Source organism: Dendrobates tinctorius, unplaced genomic scaffold (genome assembly GCF_039654945.1).
Source record: "Dendrobates tinctorius isolate UK_male_01 unplaced genomic scaffold, ASM3965494v1 ptg000237l, whole genome shotgun sequence".
NCBI lineage: Eukaryota > Metazoa > Chordata > Amphibia > Anura > Dendrobatidae > Dendrobates > Dendrobates tinctorius.
This window is the reverse complement of record NW_027361904.1, coordinates 591,450-610,442: the sequence shown is the minus strand read 5'-3', so window position 1 is coordinate 610,442 and position 18,993 is coordinate 591,450. Positions and strand designations below refer to the sequence as shown.

Here is an 18,993-nt window from a genome sequence, read left to right as displayed (position 1 = left end):
AAGAATTTAGATAACATCCCAGCACTGGGATATCATGGTGTAAAAAAAGTGTAATCTAACTCTTGGGTTTATCGCGACAGAGAGGATCCAGAAGACTGCAGCATCTGATTTCTCCTACTCCTACCCTGGTTAGAAGCACTTCACTTTCATATTAAACGGTGTAAATTTCTTTGGGCAGTGCAGGGGTTAATCTGTTGAGTTGAGAGCTACTGGAGGCTTTTCTGCATTGAGGCTCAGCTGTACACTGTTAGCCCTCCCTTCTACTATATAATCTGGACCCTGGCTAGCACTCATTGTCAGAGAAAGCTTACACATAGCGATATCGCTAGCAATATCGCTATAACGTCACCGATTTTGTGACGTTATAGCGATATCGCTAGTAATATCGCTACATGTGATACTTACCTCCGACCGGCTCCCCCGCTGTCCATCGCTTATCGCGCGAGATCGGCCGGCTCCATTTCTTGTCAGGCGCTTTCTGCTGGACTTCCTGTGGCGCCGACGGGCGACGTGTGGAGGCGGGCGGGAGGACGTCTTCATCGCCGCGTCTGAAAGGTATCGTCCGCTGTATCGCTGTGAGATCTGCCTGTGTGGCAGCTCACTAGCGATCATTTAGCGATGCACCAGCAATCCTGACCGGGTCGTATCGTGGTCGGGATCGCTGGTGCATCACTAAATGTAAAAGGGCCTTAACACCTATCTGGAGATCACACAGTGGCTCTTCACTGTTAATCTTAGCTTTCTCTGGAACTTTATTTCAAGATGGCGCAATGTTCGTATAATGATATTTGCCTACATCTGTACAATAGGTGACTCCTGTGTGTTTTTTCCTTTCTGCTATTGCTACATTTGTTTTTCTGCTCCTATATAATCTTTGTAGCATCCTTCTGTGCTTTTTTCCTACTCGCTACTCTACCTAGCTCACTACCTATCTACTTCTATCTAGAAGGATATTTTGATTCTAGCTTCAATAAAGGATGGTTATCATATAGAGCTTTCAGTGCTTCCTCTTCAAAGATATTTTGTAACCCTAAAGATGTCTACTTCAAAGCATCTTCTCCTGCAGGGGGCTATTCCAGATATCAGTATGAAAATCTTAGAAAGAGGTCATCCTTGAACTTGCTTGGGAGTATATTATAAACTTTTTTATTTGTTCCAAACCATTGTAACAAATGAAGAGCAATTTTATATTTTATGAACCAAATCATTGTGAAGAAGAGGTTCCACATGGATTAAGTCAGAGCTGTTCTGTTTTTCCTGTTCTGAATCCTGTTCTGAATCTTTGCAGCATATATAATGGTATATAATTATTTCAACTTACTCTACTTGTCCCCTTATGCTATGGGGTCTAGTAACTTTTCAAAGTGGTTTATGATCCATGTAGGCCTGGACATTTGTTTATCTGCTCAATACATTTATTGTGTCCTTCTGTCTTAACTTAGTTTGATTGATTGCTAACTAGTGAGGAGAGAAAAAAATAAGTAAGATCTTAGAACTAGCCTTCCTCCTATATATTCAGACCTAGCCTGGGGAAGCATTTATGCAGGGGGGCATTTATGTACATGTATCAAAGTATGGGCCGTTATAACATGGTACTTAGACAGGTAAGACAAATTAATTAATCTATTCCCTGTACATTTGAATTACCACAAATATATTCCATATGCATTTGTATAATTTATATCCTGGCTGCTGCATTAACTCTTTACCCTCCATCCATATCGGCCCCTCTGTCCTTTCCTCTATTTATAGCACTCACGCTCTCTTCACATTGCTAAACAGCACAGATCCATTCACTCGCACCATACAACACAGGAGACGCTCTCACAAATCACTTAAAATAATAATCTTTATTTGTATAGCGCTAACATATTCCACAGCGCTTTACAGTTTTGCACACATTATCATCGCTGTCCCCGATGGGGCTCACAATCTAAATTCCCTATCAGTATGTCTTTGGACCCTCTGCTCACTTTTTCTATCCTCCTTCTAGTCGCAGGAGATATCTCTCCCAATCTCGGACCCTCATGCTATAGTAAGTCGAACCCCTCAACTGCTACACTCAGAAACCCCTCTAATCATATTAATATTTCCTGCATGCCTTCGATCTCTTAATTGTGCCCTTTGGAATTCTTGCTCAGTGTGTAATAAGCTCTCCTTCATCCATGATCTCTTCCTTTCCGATTCTCTTAACCTTTTGGCTCTTACTGAAACCTGGATCCAGCAGTCAGATACCACCGCTGCTACCGCTTTCATATGGTGGATTACACTTCTCTCATACCCCAAGATCGGACAACAGAGCAGGTGGAGGCGTTGGTCTGCTCCTATCACCCAAATATACCTTTAAGGTAATCCCTCAAGTACAGTCACTTGTCTTCCCTTCTTTTGAGGTCTATGCTGTCAGACTCTACACCCTCTTCTCCATGTGAGTGGCGGTGGTGTATCGTCCTCCGGGCCCCTCCCATCAGTTTCTGGATAATTTTCCCACCTGGCTTCCATACTTTCTCTCCTGTGACATCCCCACACTCATCATGGGAGACTTCAACATTCCCATTGCCCTTCCCCTCTCACCATCTGCTTCTCACTTTTTATCTCTAACCTCCTCTTTCGGCCTCTCGCAGCATAGTAACTCCCCCCACGCATGAAAACGGAAACTCCCTCGACTTGGTCTTCTCCCGGCTTTGCTCAGTGGATGATTTCACAAACTCCCTCTCCCGCTCTCTGAGCACAACCTTCTATCATTCTCTATCAAGAACTGCGATCCCGCCCAGGTCACCCCCACTTTTAGAAACATACAGGCCATTAATACCCAGAATCTTATGAAAACTTGCAGTCATCATTGGCTCCTATCTCCTCCCTCTCATGTCCTTATTCTGCACTGAAGGATTACAATGAAACCCTTCAAAGTGCCCAGGCTGAAACTGCACCTCCTATACATAGAGCAACTAAGCACTGACGGCGACAACCCTGGCACATGCTGCAAACATGCTTCCTACAGCGGTGCTCCAGATGCGCCAAACGTCTGTGGAGAAAATCCAGTCTACCTGAAGATTTCATCCATTACAAGTTTATGCTTAGAACATACAACACTGCCCTTCACCTCTCAAAACAAACCTATTTCAACACCCTCATCACCTCACTATCCAATAACCCGAAACGTCTCTTTGACACTTTTCATTCCCTACTTAACCCAAGAGTGCAGGCCCCAACCAAGGAGCTCCATGCTGACGATCTGGCTAATTATTTAAAAGAAAAAATTGACCATATCCGACAGGAAATTATTTCCCAATCACCTCATACCATGCACTGTCCTGCCTCCCCCACTGCATCTAGCTCACTCTGATTTTGAACCAGTAACAGAATTAATCAGGCTCCTTGCATCTTCTCGCCCTACCACTTGCACCAGTGACCCCATTCCATCACATCTCCTCCAGTCCAATTCCCCTGCTGTCACCACTCACCTAACTAAAATATTTAACCTCTCTCTCTTCCGGTTTCTTACCTTCCTCATTTAAGCATGCCATCATACAGCCATTACTTAAAAAACCATCCCTCGTCCAAAACTGTGCCGCTAACTATAGACCTGTCTCTAATGTTCCCTTCATCTCTAAACTCCTTGAACGCCTTGACAACTCCCGTCTTATCCACCATCTCTCAGATATCTCTCTTCTCGACCCTCTACAATCCGGTTTCCGCTCTCTACACTCTACTGAAACTGCCCTCACTAAAGTCTCTAATGATTTTCTAACAGCTAAAGCTAATGGTCACTATGCTAATTCTCTTGGATCTCTCCGCAGCATTCGACACTGTGGATCATCAGCGCCTCCTCGCTGTGCTCCTTTCCATTGGCCTCAAGAACACCGTTCTCTCTTGGTTCCCCTATCTCTCTGACCGCTCCTTTACTGTATCTTTTGCTGGCTCCTCCTCTCATCTTCCCCTTACTGTTGGGGTTCCGCAAAGATCGGTTCTAGGCCCCCTCCACTTCTCTTTGTATACTGCCTCTATTGGTCAAGCAAGTAGTAGATTTGGGTTCCAGCACTATCTCTATGCTGATAACACGCAATTATACACTTCTTCTCCTGATATCACGCCTACCGTTTTGGAAAACACCAGTGATTGTCTTACCGCTGTCTCTAACATCATGTCCTCCTCTACTTGAAACTGAACCTGTCAAAAATTGAACTCCTCGTGTTTCCTCCCTCTACTACCTATGACCAACATTGCCATTTCTGTGTGTGGTTCCATTACTCCCCAGCAACATGCCCGTTGTCTTGGAGTCATACTTGATTTCGAGCTTTCATTCACCCCCCACATCTGATCACTGGCTCGTTCTTGTTATCTTTACTTCAAAAACATTTCTAGAATTCGACCCTTTCTTACTTTCAACTCTGCAAGAACTGTTTCTCTTATTCATTCTCGCCTGGACTATAAAACTCTGTAATAATCGTTCTCTCTCTTACCAAACTCTCCCCTCTCCAATCCGTCCTGAATGCTGTAGCTAGGATCATATTCCTCACCAGTCGTTAAACTGATGCCTCTACCTTGTGCCAGTCATTACACAGGTCACCCATCCACTCCAGAATTCAGTATAAACTTATTATCCTTAACCACAAAGCACTCCATGGCTCAGCACCACCCTACATCTCCTCCCTTGTCTCAGCCTACCACCCTACCCGTGCCCTCCGTTCTGCTAATGACCTGAGGTTAACATCCTCATTAATCAGAACCTCCCACTCCCGTCTCCAAGACTTTTCACGTGCCATGCCGATTCTTTGGAATGCTCTACCAAGGCTAGTATGATTAATCCCCAATCCCCACAGTTTTAAGCGTGCCTTAAAAATGCATTTGTTCAGACTGGCCTACCGCCTCAATGCATTAACCTAAATATCCCTGTGTGGCTCATTTCAAAATTTTTTAACATAACCAGGTTCCTTGCATCATGTTCTCACACGCTTTTTGCATTTAATAACCCTCTGTGTCTGTACTGTTACATATTTAGACTGTTAACTGGTTCATGCAACAACAGGAACATCCGATTCTTACACTAGGGATGGTCCAAACAATAAAAGCAATTGTTACCACCCACCTTTCGTGTCTCCCCTTTTTCCTTATAGATTGTAAGTTTGTGAGCAGGGCCCTCATTGCTCTTGGTATCTGTTTTGATCTATGTGGTTATTGCTATTGTCTGTACAAGTCCCCTCTATAATGTAAAGTGCTGCGGAATATGTTGGCACTATAGAAATAATTATTATCATGTGCTGTTATGTGCTCCAGTGGCTGCTGAACGGAGCTGCAAAATACCGTAAATAAAATAATGCTCCATTCTGTGTGTAGTGACAAGTAAATACTGCCGCAGAAAGGCTAGCGCATTCAAAAGAATACTGTATTACCCAGTTACGGACTGGGACTGAAATTCAGCACTGGCATTTGAAATGATACAGGCCCATGTTGTTCCCCGTTGCCAAGTACCAGATGGGATATATTACTAATATTACACTGGATGAAGGAAAGCAAGATTTACCACATGATCAATATTTCTAATGAGTCCCGTGGCCTGCTGGAGTGATGGAGTCGGCGACTTTGTGCTCCGTCACAACTCTTAACAATATGAGTGCCTTGAGAACACGGATTCTTTTAACAACGTAGCAGACAAGGCAGCCCACGACCAGACAGACCCTTCTGGCATTTGCCAGAATTGCCAGATGGCCAGTCTGGCCCTGATAGTACCCAGCAGCAACCGTAAATTGAATCGAGCTGCGCTCTGCATCTTGGATCAGAGTGTTTCCATTGATAACAGCCGATAGGTGTAGATTCTGGGGGCAGACCTCCAATGATCTCAAATTGATGACCTATCTTGTGAATATGTTGTCAATATGCGGTGACCAACCCTGCAATATAGTAAAAAGAAAAAATTACTCAGGTGGTCTTGCCACCTTATACAGGATTAGATATTGCCCATAGCAAGCTGTATGAGAACAGCATAAATGCGCAAAAAAAACAATATTAAAGTAAATAGCCAGTTACAATGGATTAAGCCACTTTTTCCATAAGTTGATTGTCACCTCAAGTGAACCTGTCACATTGAACACACAGTCCTACCTGATTCTGCAGGCGGCACGTTACACAGCAGTAGTAATTGAGCAAATGAAAATAAGGTTTAAAAAGTAACTTAGAATAACTGAATTTTAATATTTCTAAATCCCTGCTCATTCTGGTATTACTAGCATCAGGGTGGTCCTAATAAGTGGTTGACGGCCATAGCTGTACTCCCAGAAACACCTTCCGCCTCAGCATGGGCAGCAGAACTTTACATTAATAAAATACCAGTTATTACAATCAGGCTCAGACTGGTCCATAGGGTAACAGGGGAATCCTCCGGTGGGCCCCAGTGCAGATCTGGGCCCCCCAACCCCACTGTATAGGCAGCACTTTGCATAATTCAATTGATTCACTTATAAAAGCAGCATCTCATCATTCATTAAACAAACTACCCAGTTTATTATTATATAGACATGTAGGTAAATTTGTGAACGAGGGCAGTGTAATATTTGTATGCAGGTGAAAAGTGGGCCCCCCAAAGTGAATGTTAGTGGTGGGGCCTTGGCACCCCAGTCCGACACTGATTACAAATGTTAGGCTACAAAACCATTGTGAGGGGATGACGCGCTTGGCTGCTTCTTCAGGTTTACACAGAACACTTTTGTGGAGAAACACCTGCTGGTTTATTGGAGTCAGTATACACCAAGGCAGGGTTCACAAAACTAAACAGACCCTTTCTGGCTTAAGGGAACCCCCCCCCCCAAAAAAAAAAAACAAAAAAAAAAACCAAAGGGTAACAGAGTCCTTTCCTCTGCAGGTCTCAATGCCCTCTGCTCCTCCTTGGAGCTACGTGGGAGTGCTTCCTCTCCCGAGACACCACAGCCACTGTCTCACATGTTCAGGTATTTAACCAGGACCCCTGTGACATCACCACAGGTCCTGCCAGGGGAGATAGAGAGGGTGGGAGAAGGTCCACTTTATGAAGGTCCACATAAAACCAGCCCTTTTATGCAATTAACCCTCACAGCACATAGTGTGATGGAGAATAATGCTCTGGTGTCATATCACTGACGCCGTTAAGTGCAGTGACACATATCTCCCCTCGTACACTGTGCCAGTGGCCCTGTCACACCATGTATTCATCGGCTCAGCTCCTCTGGTGTAATGACATGGTTTCTACAGACAAGACGGCATTTTCAATGTGAGAAGATCACTTGAAGAATAGATTTAGGGTAGATTGGCATTGAGAAAGACTAGGTGCTTCATTTTTTCTGAGCTGATCCGGTTTCTTCTTTCTGTTATTATCTGTCCTGTTTTTGAGAAGACTCTTTCAGAAGGTACAGATGTTGCTACGATGCACAATCTTTCTTCCATCACCTTGACAAGTCTGGGGTATATCGAAGTCTTGGCCTCCCACCAGGTCAGTGGGTCTGCAGATCGTTGTATAATTGGCTCTTCACCATAGCCTCTTACTTCAGTTATGGCATCTGCAGAGTTTCCTGCAGTCTCTCCTGTTGCTCTCTCATCAAAGAGCCTCCATACAGAAGAAGTTTGTCGATCCATTTCTAACGACGTTGCTTCGGCTTCCCCCCCTTGGTCTCCTGGTCGGATTCTGATGTAACATCTGGCTGCTGCTGTTATTCTTTCGAGTGCTTCATCAACAGCTTGAGCGTCGTCAAAGGCCAACTTTTTAAACCTTGGGTCCAATATGGTGGTTTCAGAAAGCAGCGTGTTGTACTCCATCCTATGGAACTTTCTGTCCATGGATGCACAGAGTGCAGTCACCAACTCTGCTGCCTTTAATGTGGTTACAGCTCCTTCTGTCTGACGGTGTGTAGTGACTGTCTGCAGACCCCTGCACAAAACTAGCATTTTAGAAGAGGATACGTAGCTGAAAGAGAAAACGGTGAACATTTTATTAGAAGCAACTCCATACAAAAAAAGCTGCTGTATTTACCAACACAGGTCACAATACTAATAGAGCATCCCCAGGATAATGGCGGAGGCAGCGCAAGTGCAAAATATTAATGAAACCATTCACACAGACTACTGTTGTGAGTTCATTTTCCCCTTCACTACTGAGGCCCGAGGAACTCCCTCTTCTGGTAAAGAAAGGTAGTGAGCCTGATTATCAAACACCTGAGTCTGATGATGATGACTGGCTGAGTGGAGTTACTGACTGGATATAAGGCTGCCGACGCCCTTCTGCCCTGCGGGTGATTTCTCGGTGGGATCCTTGGAGACCCGTCTGAATTCCTGCTCCTCTAAAGCTAAGTTTTCTGCTCGGCTTTTTGCATTTGTGCTTAGACTTTGTTTTGCCTTGTTTTTCTGGATTTCTGCCATTCCCTGCTGGGGTGTGCTGAATTCCTTTAGCTCTGTCTTCTGAAAATACCTGAGTGCTGATTTAGTTTTTGAAGCCTAGCTGCTTCAGGGTCTTTTTCATATCAGCTTGTTGGCTTATGTCTTTGATAGGGTTTTGGCAGATTGCAGACAGCAACCTTCCTTTCCTGTTCTGTTTAGCTAGCTTGGGCCCCATCGTTTGCTCAGCCTATCTTTCTATCTGTGTGAGTGTTTTTTCATCTTGCTTCACCGTCATTATATGTTGGGGGCTGCCTTTTACTTTGGGGTCTGCTCTGGGGCAGTTTAGATTTCCTTTTCTGTCTTTAGGCTATTTAGCGCTCCGGCTGTGATCGAGGGGTCTAGGGCATCGTAGGAACCCCCCACGGCTACTGCTAGTTGTGTTGATAGGTTCAGGGGTCTGCAATCTGATAGTTGCCAACTTCTCTGGTTTTCTGGACGTAGCTTCTATTTTTGTGTCTGCCTCCTACGGTGACTCAATCATAACAGACTACTCATGGAGAGGGTTAGCTAGTAATATAAATGATAGCGCTGTTTACAGACATCTGTGGTGCACAAAGTCTGGCTAACAGCTTTGTCAAGACTCACGACAATGCTTAGTGTACAAACCTTCTCCATATGCATTTATAATACTACAGTACCAACACCTCCATGAATTGTTATTGTGCAACTGGCAACTCAGTGAGGGAGGCTCGTAGAAGGACGACGAAATTATCATTTTTCTCAGCATGAAATTGACATTCATTTAAATTCAAACACGACTTTGCCATGTGTCTCGGTTAAGCAAGAATACATTTCTTAGATTCTGCTGCTCCTGGAGCTTAAAAAATAACCGGTGAGGGATTCTACGAATCCACATTCTATCAGAATTTGCAATTGTGCTACCCCAGCCTTTATCATAGGGGGTGTTGTGACCTGGAGATGACAAATACAACAGTCTATTTTCTTTGATGTTTTGTAGAATTTATTAAGGCCTACAAATAAGAAGTCAAAAGATCAAACAATTGTTTTGTAAAATTGTTAACTGTTACACATTTGTCACTCCAGCACTTGTAAAATGGGAGTGCAGTGGAAAGGGCAAGGTGTTGCCAGTCTAACATAAAATGGTTTCTAAAAGCCATCTAGTTGGAATGAAATTAATGTCTATTGCATCAACATTGTTTCTTCGTGTTGGTGAAACATTTTCTATGAGATTAGTGAATCCTCACAGCAGGCAGTGTGCGTGTTCTCGGGATTCTCTGGCAACGGCATATGACCACAAGTGTGCGATTTAGATACATGCGGTCACATACTGACTAGACGTGTGCTGCCTCACTCAATACAAGTGAATTGAGCAAGGCCGAACACGTCTAATTGGAATGTGGCGTGTAACCAGCTTACTCAATTCCTGCTCTGATTTCAACTCCTGTGTATATCCACTCCATTCTATGCCAGCAAGCAGTTAATCCTGAATGCTACATATGTCTTTTCAACTATGTAAGCTTATATCTGGTAGTCATTTCAACTCACTCTGTTTGTCCCCTTATGTAGTGAGGTCAAGAAACTTTTCATAGTAGTTTATGATGCATGTAGGGCTGGACATTGGTTTATGTGATCAGTACATTTATTGTGCCCTGCTTTTGTAGTTTATTTTGATTGATTGTTAACGAGGGGAGAAAACAAACAAAAAAAACACAGATCTAAGCATTAGCCTCCTCATTCAGACCTAGCTTGGCAATGCATTTATGTAGGGGGGGAATTTATGTACATTTAATTGAAGTACATTTGATCAAAGTATGAGGCAGTTATAACATAGCAGTTAGACAGGGCAGGAGACAGGTAAGACATTTATATACATCTCTTCCCTGTACATTTGGATTACAACAAATATATACCATATGCATTTGTGTAATTTATATCCTGGCCGCTGCATTCTCACAAAGCCACCACCCTGGCATTAACTCTCTACACTCCATCCATATTGGCCCTTCACTCCTTTCCTCTCCTATGTATAGCACACACGCTCTTTTCACATTGCTCAATTGCACAGATGATCCATCCAGTCCCACCATTCAACATCAGAGACGCTCTCACAAATCACTTAACCATCTGCTCACTCTTTCTATCCTTCTCCTAGTCACAGGAGACATTGCTCCCAACCCTGGTCCCCCATGTTATAGAAAGTCAAACCCCCCAACTGCTACACTCGGAAGCCCCTCTAATCTTATTAATATTCCCTGCATGCCTTGTGTCTCTCTTAATTGTGCCCTTTGGAATTCTCGCTCAGTGCGTAATAAACTCTCCTTCATCCATGACTTGTTCTTTTCAAATTCTATTAACCTTCTGGCTCTTACTGAAACCTGGATCCAGCAGTCAGACACTGCCGCTGCTGCTCTTTCATATGGGGGACTAGTATTTTCTCATACCCCAAGATCAAACAATAGAGCAGGTGGAGGCATTGGTCTGCTCCTATCACCAAAACGTACCTTTCAGGTTTTCCCTCAAGTACCCTCACTTGTCTTCCCTTCTTTTGAGGTCCATGCTGTCATATTCTACACCCACTTCTCCATGCGAGTGGTGGTGGTGTATTGTCCACCCGGCCCCTCCTATCAGTTCCTGGATCATTGTGCCACCTGGCTTCCACTTTTTCTCCTGTGACATCCCCACCCTCATCATGGGTGATTTCAACATCCCCATTGCTCTTCCCCTCTCCCCATCTGCTTCTCACCTTTTATCTCTAACCTCCTCGTTTGGCCTTTTGCAGCTTACTAACTCTCCAATGCATGAAGACGGAAACTCCCTCGACTTGGTCTTCTCTCAGCTTTGTGCAGTGGATGATTTCGCAAACTCCCCTCTCCCGCTCTCTGATCACAACTTTCTTTCATTCTCTATCAACAACTGCCATCCCGCTCAGGTCACCCCCACTTTGCATATTTACAGAAACATACAGGCCATTAACACCCAGGAACTTATGAAGAACTTGCAGTCATCATTGGCCCCCATCTCCTCCCTCTCATGTCCTGATTCTGCCCTGAAGCATTACAATGAAACACTTCAAAGTGCCCTGGATGAATTTGTACCTCCTATACATAGAACACGACACAGACGGCGACAACCCTGGCACACCCTGCAAACACGTTTCCTGTAGCGGTGCTCCAGATGAGCCGAACGTCTGTGGAGAAAATCCAATGTACCCGAAGATTTCATCCATTATAAGTTTATGCTCAGAACATGCAACACTGCCCATCACCTCTCAAAACAAACCTATTTCAACACCCTCATCACCTCACTGTCCAATAACCCTAAACGTCTCTTTGATGCTTTTCATTCCCTACTCAACCCAAGAATACAGGCCCCAACCACGAAGCTTCTAGCTGACGATCTAGCCAATTACTTCAAAGAAAAAATTTACCATATCCGACAGGAAATTACGTCCCACTCACCTCATACCATTCACTGTCGTCCCTCCCCCACTGCATCTAGCTCACTCTCTGATTTTGAACCAGTCACAGAAGTAAGCAGGCTCCTTGCATCTTCTCGCCCAACCACTTGCATCAGTGACCCCATTCCGTCATATCTCCTCCAGTCCCTTTCCCCTGCTGTCACCACGCACTTAACTAAAATATTTAACCTCTCTCTCTCTTCTGGTATCTTTCCTTCCTCATTTAAGCATGCCATCATACATCCACTACTTAAAAAAAACTATCCCTTGACCAAAACTGTGCCGCTAACTATAGACCTGTCTCTAATCTTCCCTTCATCTCTAAACTCCTGGAACGCCTGGTCCACTCCCGTCTGATCCGCAATCTCTCAGATAACTCTCTTCTTGACCCTATACAATCCGGTATCCACTCTACTGAAACTGCCCTCACTAAAGTCTCTAATGGTCTACTAACAGCTAAATCTAATGGTCACTACTCCATGCTAATTCTCTTGGATCTCTCTGCAGCATTCGACACTGTGGATCACCAGCTCCTCCTCACTATGCTCTGCTCCATCGGCATTAAGGACACCGTTCTCTCCTGATTTTCCTCCTATCTCTCTGACCGCTCCTTTACTGTATCTTTTGCCGGTTCCTCCTCCTCTCACCTTCCCCTTACTGTTGGGGTTCATCAAGGATCAGTCCTAGGCCCACGCCTCTTCTCTTTGTATACTTCCCCTATTGGTCAAGCAATCAGATTTGGGTTACAGTACCAGCTCTACGCTGATGACACCCAATTATACGCTTCTTCTCCTGACATCACGCCTGCCTTTTTGGCAAACACCAACGATTGTCTAAACGCTGTGTCTAACATCATGTCCTCACTATCTGAAACTGAACCTGTCAAAGACTGAACTCCTTGTGTTTCCTCCCTCTACTGATGTACCTATACCCGACATTGCCATTTCTGTGTGTGGTTCCACTATTACTCCCCAGCAACATGCCCGCTGTCTTGGGGTCATACTTGACTCCAAGCTTTCATTCGCCCCCCCACATCCGATCACTGGCTCGCTCTTGTTTTCTGCACTTCAAAAACATTTCTAGAATTCGACATTTTCTTAATTTGGCTCCGCAAAAACTCTGTTTCTCTTATTCATTCTCGTCTGGACTACTGTAATCCTCTTCTAATCGATCTCCCTCTTACCAAACTCTCCCCCCTACAATCTGTCTTGAATGCTGCAGCTAGGATCATATTCCTCGCCAATCGTTATACCGATGCCTCTACCATGAGCCAGTCATTACACTGGCTACCCATCCACTCCAGAATCCAGTACAAACTTATTACCCTTACCCACAAAGCTCTCCATGGCTCAGCACCACCCTATATCTCCTCCCTCGTCTCAGTCTACCACCCTACCCATGCCCTCCTTTCTGCTGATGACCTGAGGTTAGCATCCTCAATAATCAGAATCTCCCACTCCCGTCTCCAAGACTATACACATGCTGCACCAATTCTTTGGAATGCACTTCCCAGGTCAATACGATTAGTCCCCAATCCCTACAATTTTAAGCGTGCTCTGAAAACGCATTTATTCAGATTGGCCTACCGCCTCAACACATTAACCTAATTATCCCTGGGGGGCGTGGCCTAGCGCACGATGTGAGAGGACGTGCAGTGGAGCTCTCCTGCCACAATCTCCCTTACTAAGGATACCTGAGGCGCCGCCGAATGCTGAAATCGCTCCAAGGAGTGTGCAGAGATCCGGGGAGTAGCAGTGAGTGGAGGGCGGTCTGGTGGAGAGGAGTCCTGCACGAGGATGACAAGCAGGAGACAGAAGGAGCTGGCAGCGTCGGGAAGCGCTCAGGCCCAAGATGGCTCCAAGGCTGCAGAGGAGGCGGCAAGGGCGAGCGCGGCATATCAAAGAAGGATGGAGGTGATCGCTCGGCTGGAACGCTTTGCGAGGTCAGAGGAGGCTGCTAATGAGCAGTCAGCGTCTGAAGGTGAGAGACCTGACACAACGCAGGTCCCTGGGAAACAGCAGGAAGGAGGGGGCCAGCCACAGAGTGGTGGGGAGGAACAGAGATCCCCTGTTGTGGCTGCACGTGCTGGCCAGCTTGAACAGCCGGACACATTAGATATAGCAGAGCCGACGCTCAAATATATATTTTCTGTGGTAATTTACAACAGGTCTGCCCTTGCGGCTTTGAACAGTCGTGTGGATGATTTAAAGGGAGAGATGGCTGCGATTAATGCTGCAGTACGCAAAGTTGAACAGAGAATGGAGGTGGTGGAAGAACTGGTGGGAAGCGCTGAAGACCAGGTTAGTGAACTGTTGAAAAGGGAAAAAAAAGTATATGCAACGTATAGCTGAACTGGAATTTAAAACTGATGATCTGGAGAACCGCTCCCGTAGGAGCAACCTGAGGATTGTGGGGGTACCAGAAAAAGCGGAAGGAAATAACCCCACTGAGTACATTGAGTCATGGCTGAAAAATACTGTAGGAGGGGATGGTCTCAATAAAATGTTTTCCGCTGAAAGAGCACATCGTGTGCCCACCAGACCCCTGCCCCCAGGATCAGCCCCAAGAGTCATCTTGGCCAAAGTTCTGAATTATCGAGACCGGGATACTCTGCTGAGGAAAGCCAGGACCTGTGCGGAACTTACCATAGATGGCAATCGCATCTCCATCTACCCAGACTATTCTGCAGCGGTTCAAAAGCTCCGGATGACGTTTGGAGAAGCTAAAAGACTACTACGAGACATGGATGTGCGCTATTCAATGATCTACCCAGCTAAGCTGAGAGTCGTAGCTTTGGATTGAGTGCACTTTTTTCAAAATCCAGAGGAGGCGACACTCTGGCTTGACTCTAACATAAAGAATATCAGAGCGGGACAGTCCCGTTGAAGCATACTCTGAGTGATGTTGAAACAGTGACTAACTGTGATTTAGTTTGAATTTGATAAGTTAAATGGTCATCTCTGAGATGAAGCAATGCCATGTTGGTATATATGGGTTGTGTTCGGCGGCGCGCTTATTGCAGTTTGATAAATGTGGACGGGAGCGTAGTTGGAGTGCAGAGCTTGTATTGCTAGGCTGTAAAAACGCCCTTCTAGATCTCAAATAGAGATGGAGAGAGAATTCTTATCAGCTTAAATGCTGTGGGAGACAACTAATTTTTCGGGAGGGGGATGGGGGGAAGGATGAGAGTTATTTCAGTTGGAAGGTTGGGACAAGGGGTAGAGGCGGGAAGGTGGGGGTGGAGGGATGGGGGGGGGGACCGAGATTTCAGTTATAACGTGTCAAATGTTTGGTATTGCAACATATCATGGGGGATAGAATTAAAATTCTAAGCTGGAACGTTAGGGGTCTCGCTAACGTCTCAAAATGGGCCGCAATTTTACAATATCTGCTGAAGCTGAGGCCCTCAGTGATTTGCCTCCAAGAAACACATCTGGTAAAAGACAAAGTACCATAGCTATGTTACAAAAAAGATGGGTGAGGAAGGCTTATCACTCGACATACTCAGCCTATGCTAGGGGAGTGTCGGTGTTAATCCACACTTCTACTCCATATGAAGAAGTGGAGGCTATAATAGACAAGGATGGGCAATACGTGTTTATTGTATGTAGGATATTGAATAGATTATTATGTATTGTGTTTTTGTATATCCCTCCACCATTTTCTGGAAAAAAGATACAGGAAATTCTGGACTTATCCGGGAAATGGACTGGGGTCCCGTTGCTTGTAATCGGTGATGTGAATAATATTGCAAATGATCATTGGGATAAGGGTAAACATACGGGGAGCAGAGAGGGAGGGAATGTGACACCTTTTGGAAACTACATGAGGGAAATTGGTTGGATAGACTTGTGGAGAGTTCGGAATATAGAGAACTACACTTACTCGTGCTACTCGGCAACGTATGGATCCCTGTCTCGCATTGATGTGGCTTTGGGAAATGAGGGGATGGATAACTTGGTACAGGAAGTGGAATATTTGCCCAGAGTCCTATCGGATCATTGTCCACTGGTGATATCTCTACAATTGGGAGAACGGGGGAGGTTGACAGGTATGGGATGGAAAATTCACCCCTTTTGGTTACGGTTGCTGGATATGGGAAAGATAGGAGAGGAACTGGGAGAATTCTTTAGGACAAACGAAGGTAGTGCAGAGGGTCATGTAGTCTGGGATACTATGAAGGCGTTTTTGAGAGGGATTTTTTTCAGAGAAGTGTCTCGATATAAGACTAGGTCTCAAAATCTAGACAAAGCAGTGATGGAGGAATTAAGGGCGGTGGAGGAGGCATTGGGTGCGCAGTGTACTAAAGCTACGCAGACCCGCATGAGAGTGGCCCACTCGGAAGTTAATAAACTTCACATCCGTAAGGCAGAGAGACGGCGGGCATTTCAGAACGAGGCATTCTATGCGGAGGGTGAAAAAGTGGGGCACCTGCTCTCAGTGATAGCTTCGGCACAACGGGAATCCTCACATGTGTATGCAATTAAATCTAAGGAAGGTAATGTGGTTACACAGGGGGATCAAATTTTGGATGTATTTAAACAATTATATAGTGAGCTATACTCCTCAAAGATACATAAAGGTCAAGAGGAGATGGACAGGTATCTGAGGGCGATTAAGCTTCCTAGATTAGGGGAGGAAGACAGAGAATGGATGGATAGGCCGCTTGCAGCGGAGGAGTTGAGGGTGGCACTGGCGGACATGGCGGGTAGTAAGGCCCCGAGGGCGGATGGCATTCCGGCAGAGGTGTATAAAATTTTTAATGAAGTAGTAATAACTAAATTGGAGAAGGTATTTAATGAGTCGTTGGAGAGGGGAATGTTACCTACATCTATGAGAGAGGCCATTGTTGTGGTCATTCCTAAAGCTGATAAGGACCCATTGAATCCGGAGTCCTACAGACCAATTTCACTCCTTACGGCAGATGTAAAGATTTTGGCGAAGGCCTTGGCCAACAGACTGACCCACGTGATTGATAAAGTAATCCACCCAGATCAATCGGGATTTATGCCCAATAAATCTACAGCAATCAATTTAAGGAGGCTATATTTAAATATGCAAATTCCATCCGAAAATGCTGGAAAGAGAGTAGTAGTGTCTTTGGATGCCCATAAGGCCTTTGATTGTGTAGAATGGAAGTACTTGTGGTCGGTTTTGAAGGACCTTGGGTTCGGGCCCAAGTTTATATCTTGGGTGGGGTTGCTATACTCCTCTCCAACGGCAAAATTAGAGTGAATAATGAATTATCTGATAGTTTCTCATTACATAGGGGTACGTGGCAGGGATGCCCGTTGTCTCCGTTGCTGTTTGCCATTGCCGTGGAGCCTCTGGCCACTAAAATAAGGGATGAACAAGAGATAAAAGGATTTGTCTATGGAGTGAAGGAGGAGAAGGTGTCTTTGTATGCCGACGATATTTTGTTATTTTTGGAGGACTCAGGGGAGAATTTGGATAACGCGGTGGCATTAATTGAGGAATTCGGGGAATTTTCCGGACTCAAAATCAATTGGGACAAATCGTGCATTATGCCCATTGATGAGGTAGATAGGGATATGGGGGAAGTGGAAAGGTCAGCAAAATTGAAGGTAGTTTCGAGATTTAAATATTTTGGGATACAAATCGCCCTTCCTTTGACTAGGTTTGAAGAACTTAATCTAAGCCCTTTGTTACAAAAAATTCGTTCCAAAATTTCGGCATGGAATAAATTACATCTTTCGGTAATTGGAAGTGTGAACCTTTTAAAAACGATTGTGATGCCACAGCTTTTATATGTACTGCATAATTCTCCAATTTGGATCTCGCAGAGTAGGTTCCACAAAATTAAATCGCTGTTTTGCGAACTAATAAGGGGGGGGGGGGAGCCCACGGTTTAAACAAGAAACTTTGCAGAGGCCAAAGGAGGAAGGAGGTTTGGCGCTTCCTAACCCCTGGGTATATTTTTTATCAGCACAATGCCAGCATATTGGAGGATGGGGGGGTGGAGACGGGACAGGGACAATCGCCCAGTAGTTTGAGATATTCGTTTGGAAAATGGCCTCTGGGAGAGTTTGGAAGGGGGGAAGTTTTTAAAATTAGGCTCTCGGTTTCCTACTGTTCTCCTAATTCATAAGGTATGGGAAAAACTTAAACAGATTAGGGGTGTCATGGGCCTTACCAAATACTCTCCTGTATGGGATAATATAAATTTGCAAGAATTCAAGCAAATGGAAGGATTTGGGCCCTGGAGAGAGGCAGGAATCAGAAGGATGGGTGAGCTAATGGGTCAGGGGAGACTTAAGTCATTTGTGGAGCTGCAAACAGAATTCCAGTTACCGCATTAAAATTTATATCATTATAAAAGAATTCAGCATGCGTATCGGTCGCAATGTCGGAGGAACCTTATTGAGATCCAGATTGTTATCACGCTGGCCTCCATTTTGGAGAACAGCGTGACAAGGGGGGCAATCTCAGAAGTGTATAGAGATTTATTATTCACCTTTCTAGTCAAACATCCCATCAAGTCTAGAGTGAAATGGGAAGCTGAATTGGGAGAGATAAATGACGATAGATGGGAATCTATTTTAGAATATGTGCCTAAGATCTCTATGAGCGAACCTGGGAGGATGTCTCAGCTATACGTAATTCATAGAGCTTACAGAACTCCAGATAGAATGTTCAAGATGGGTTTGAGGTCCGATTCGGAGTGTCCACGATGTTCGCAGGAATGGGCAGACATGCTGCGGCATTGCCCTAGATTGTCTACCCACTGGACAGTTGTATTGAATCGGTTTGAATTGATAAATTGATATATAGGTGTGTAATCCCCAGAGACCCTTTGGTCTGTATATTAGGTTATGTGGAAGAATTAGTAGCGGTATCCATGGTCAAACTGGCGATTGCTAGACTGTTGTTCATAGCAAGGAAGTTGATTGCTCGGTTCTGGATCAGAGAAGAGCCTCCGACTAGACGAGACTTTCTTACGCAGGTGGAGCATATAATTTCATTGGAAAAAAGTATTTATACTAAGAGAAATAAACTCGATGTATTTCATAACATATGGCATCCATGGGTAGAATGGAGTTAGATTTGTGGGGAGGATGTATCATGATATAGAGGATGTTCATAGTAAACAATTATATATGGATGTGGGAAAGAGTACCGGAATAGAAATGAGGAAGACACTGAAGGGGTCTCGG

At 44.7% G+C, this 18,993-nt stretch overlaps 1 protein-coding gene across 3 annotated transcripts in view; it reads right to left on the bottom strand.

Annotated features, from left to right (window-relative positions):
• Nucleotides 1–1,831: 1,831 nt before the first annotated feature.
• LOC141060415 (zinc finger BED domain-containing protein 4-like) overlaps nt 1,832–18,993 on the bottom strand; it is a 33,074-nt gene continuing 15,912 nt past the window's right edge. For all 3 annotated transcript variants that reach the window (XM_073556661.1, XM_073556662.1, XM_073556663.1), the window contains one exon: nt 1,832–7,930. In XM_073556661.1, coding sequence (XP_073412762.1) covers nt 7,267–7,930 — 664 coding nt within the window. In that variant the 3' untranslated portion in view covers nt 1,832–7,266. The remainder of the gene's footprint in view (nt 7,931–18,993) is intronic.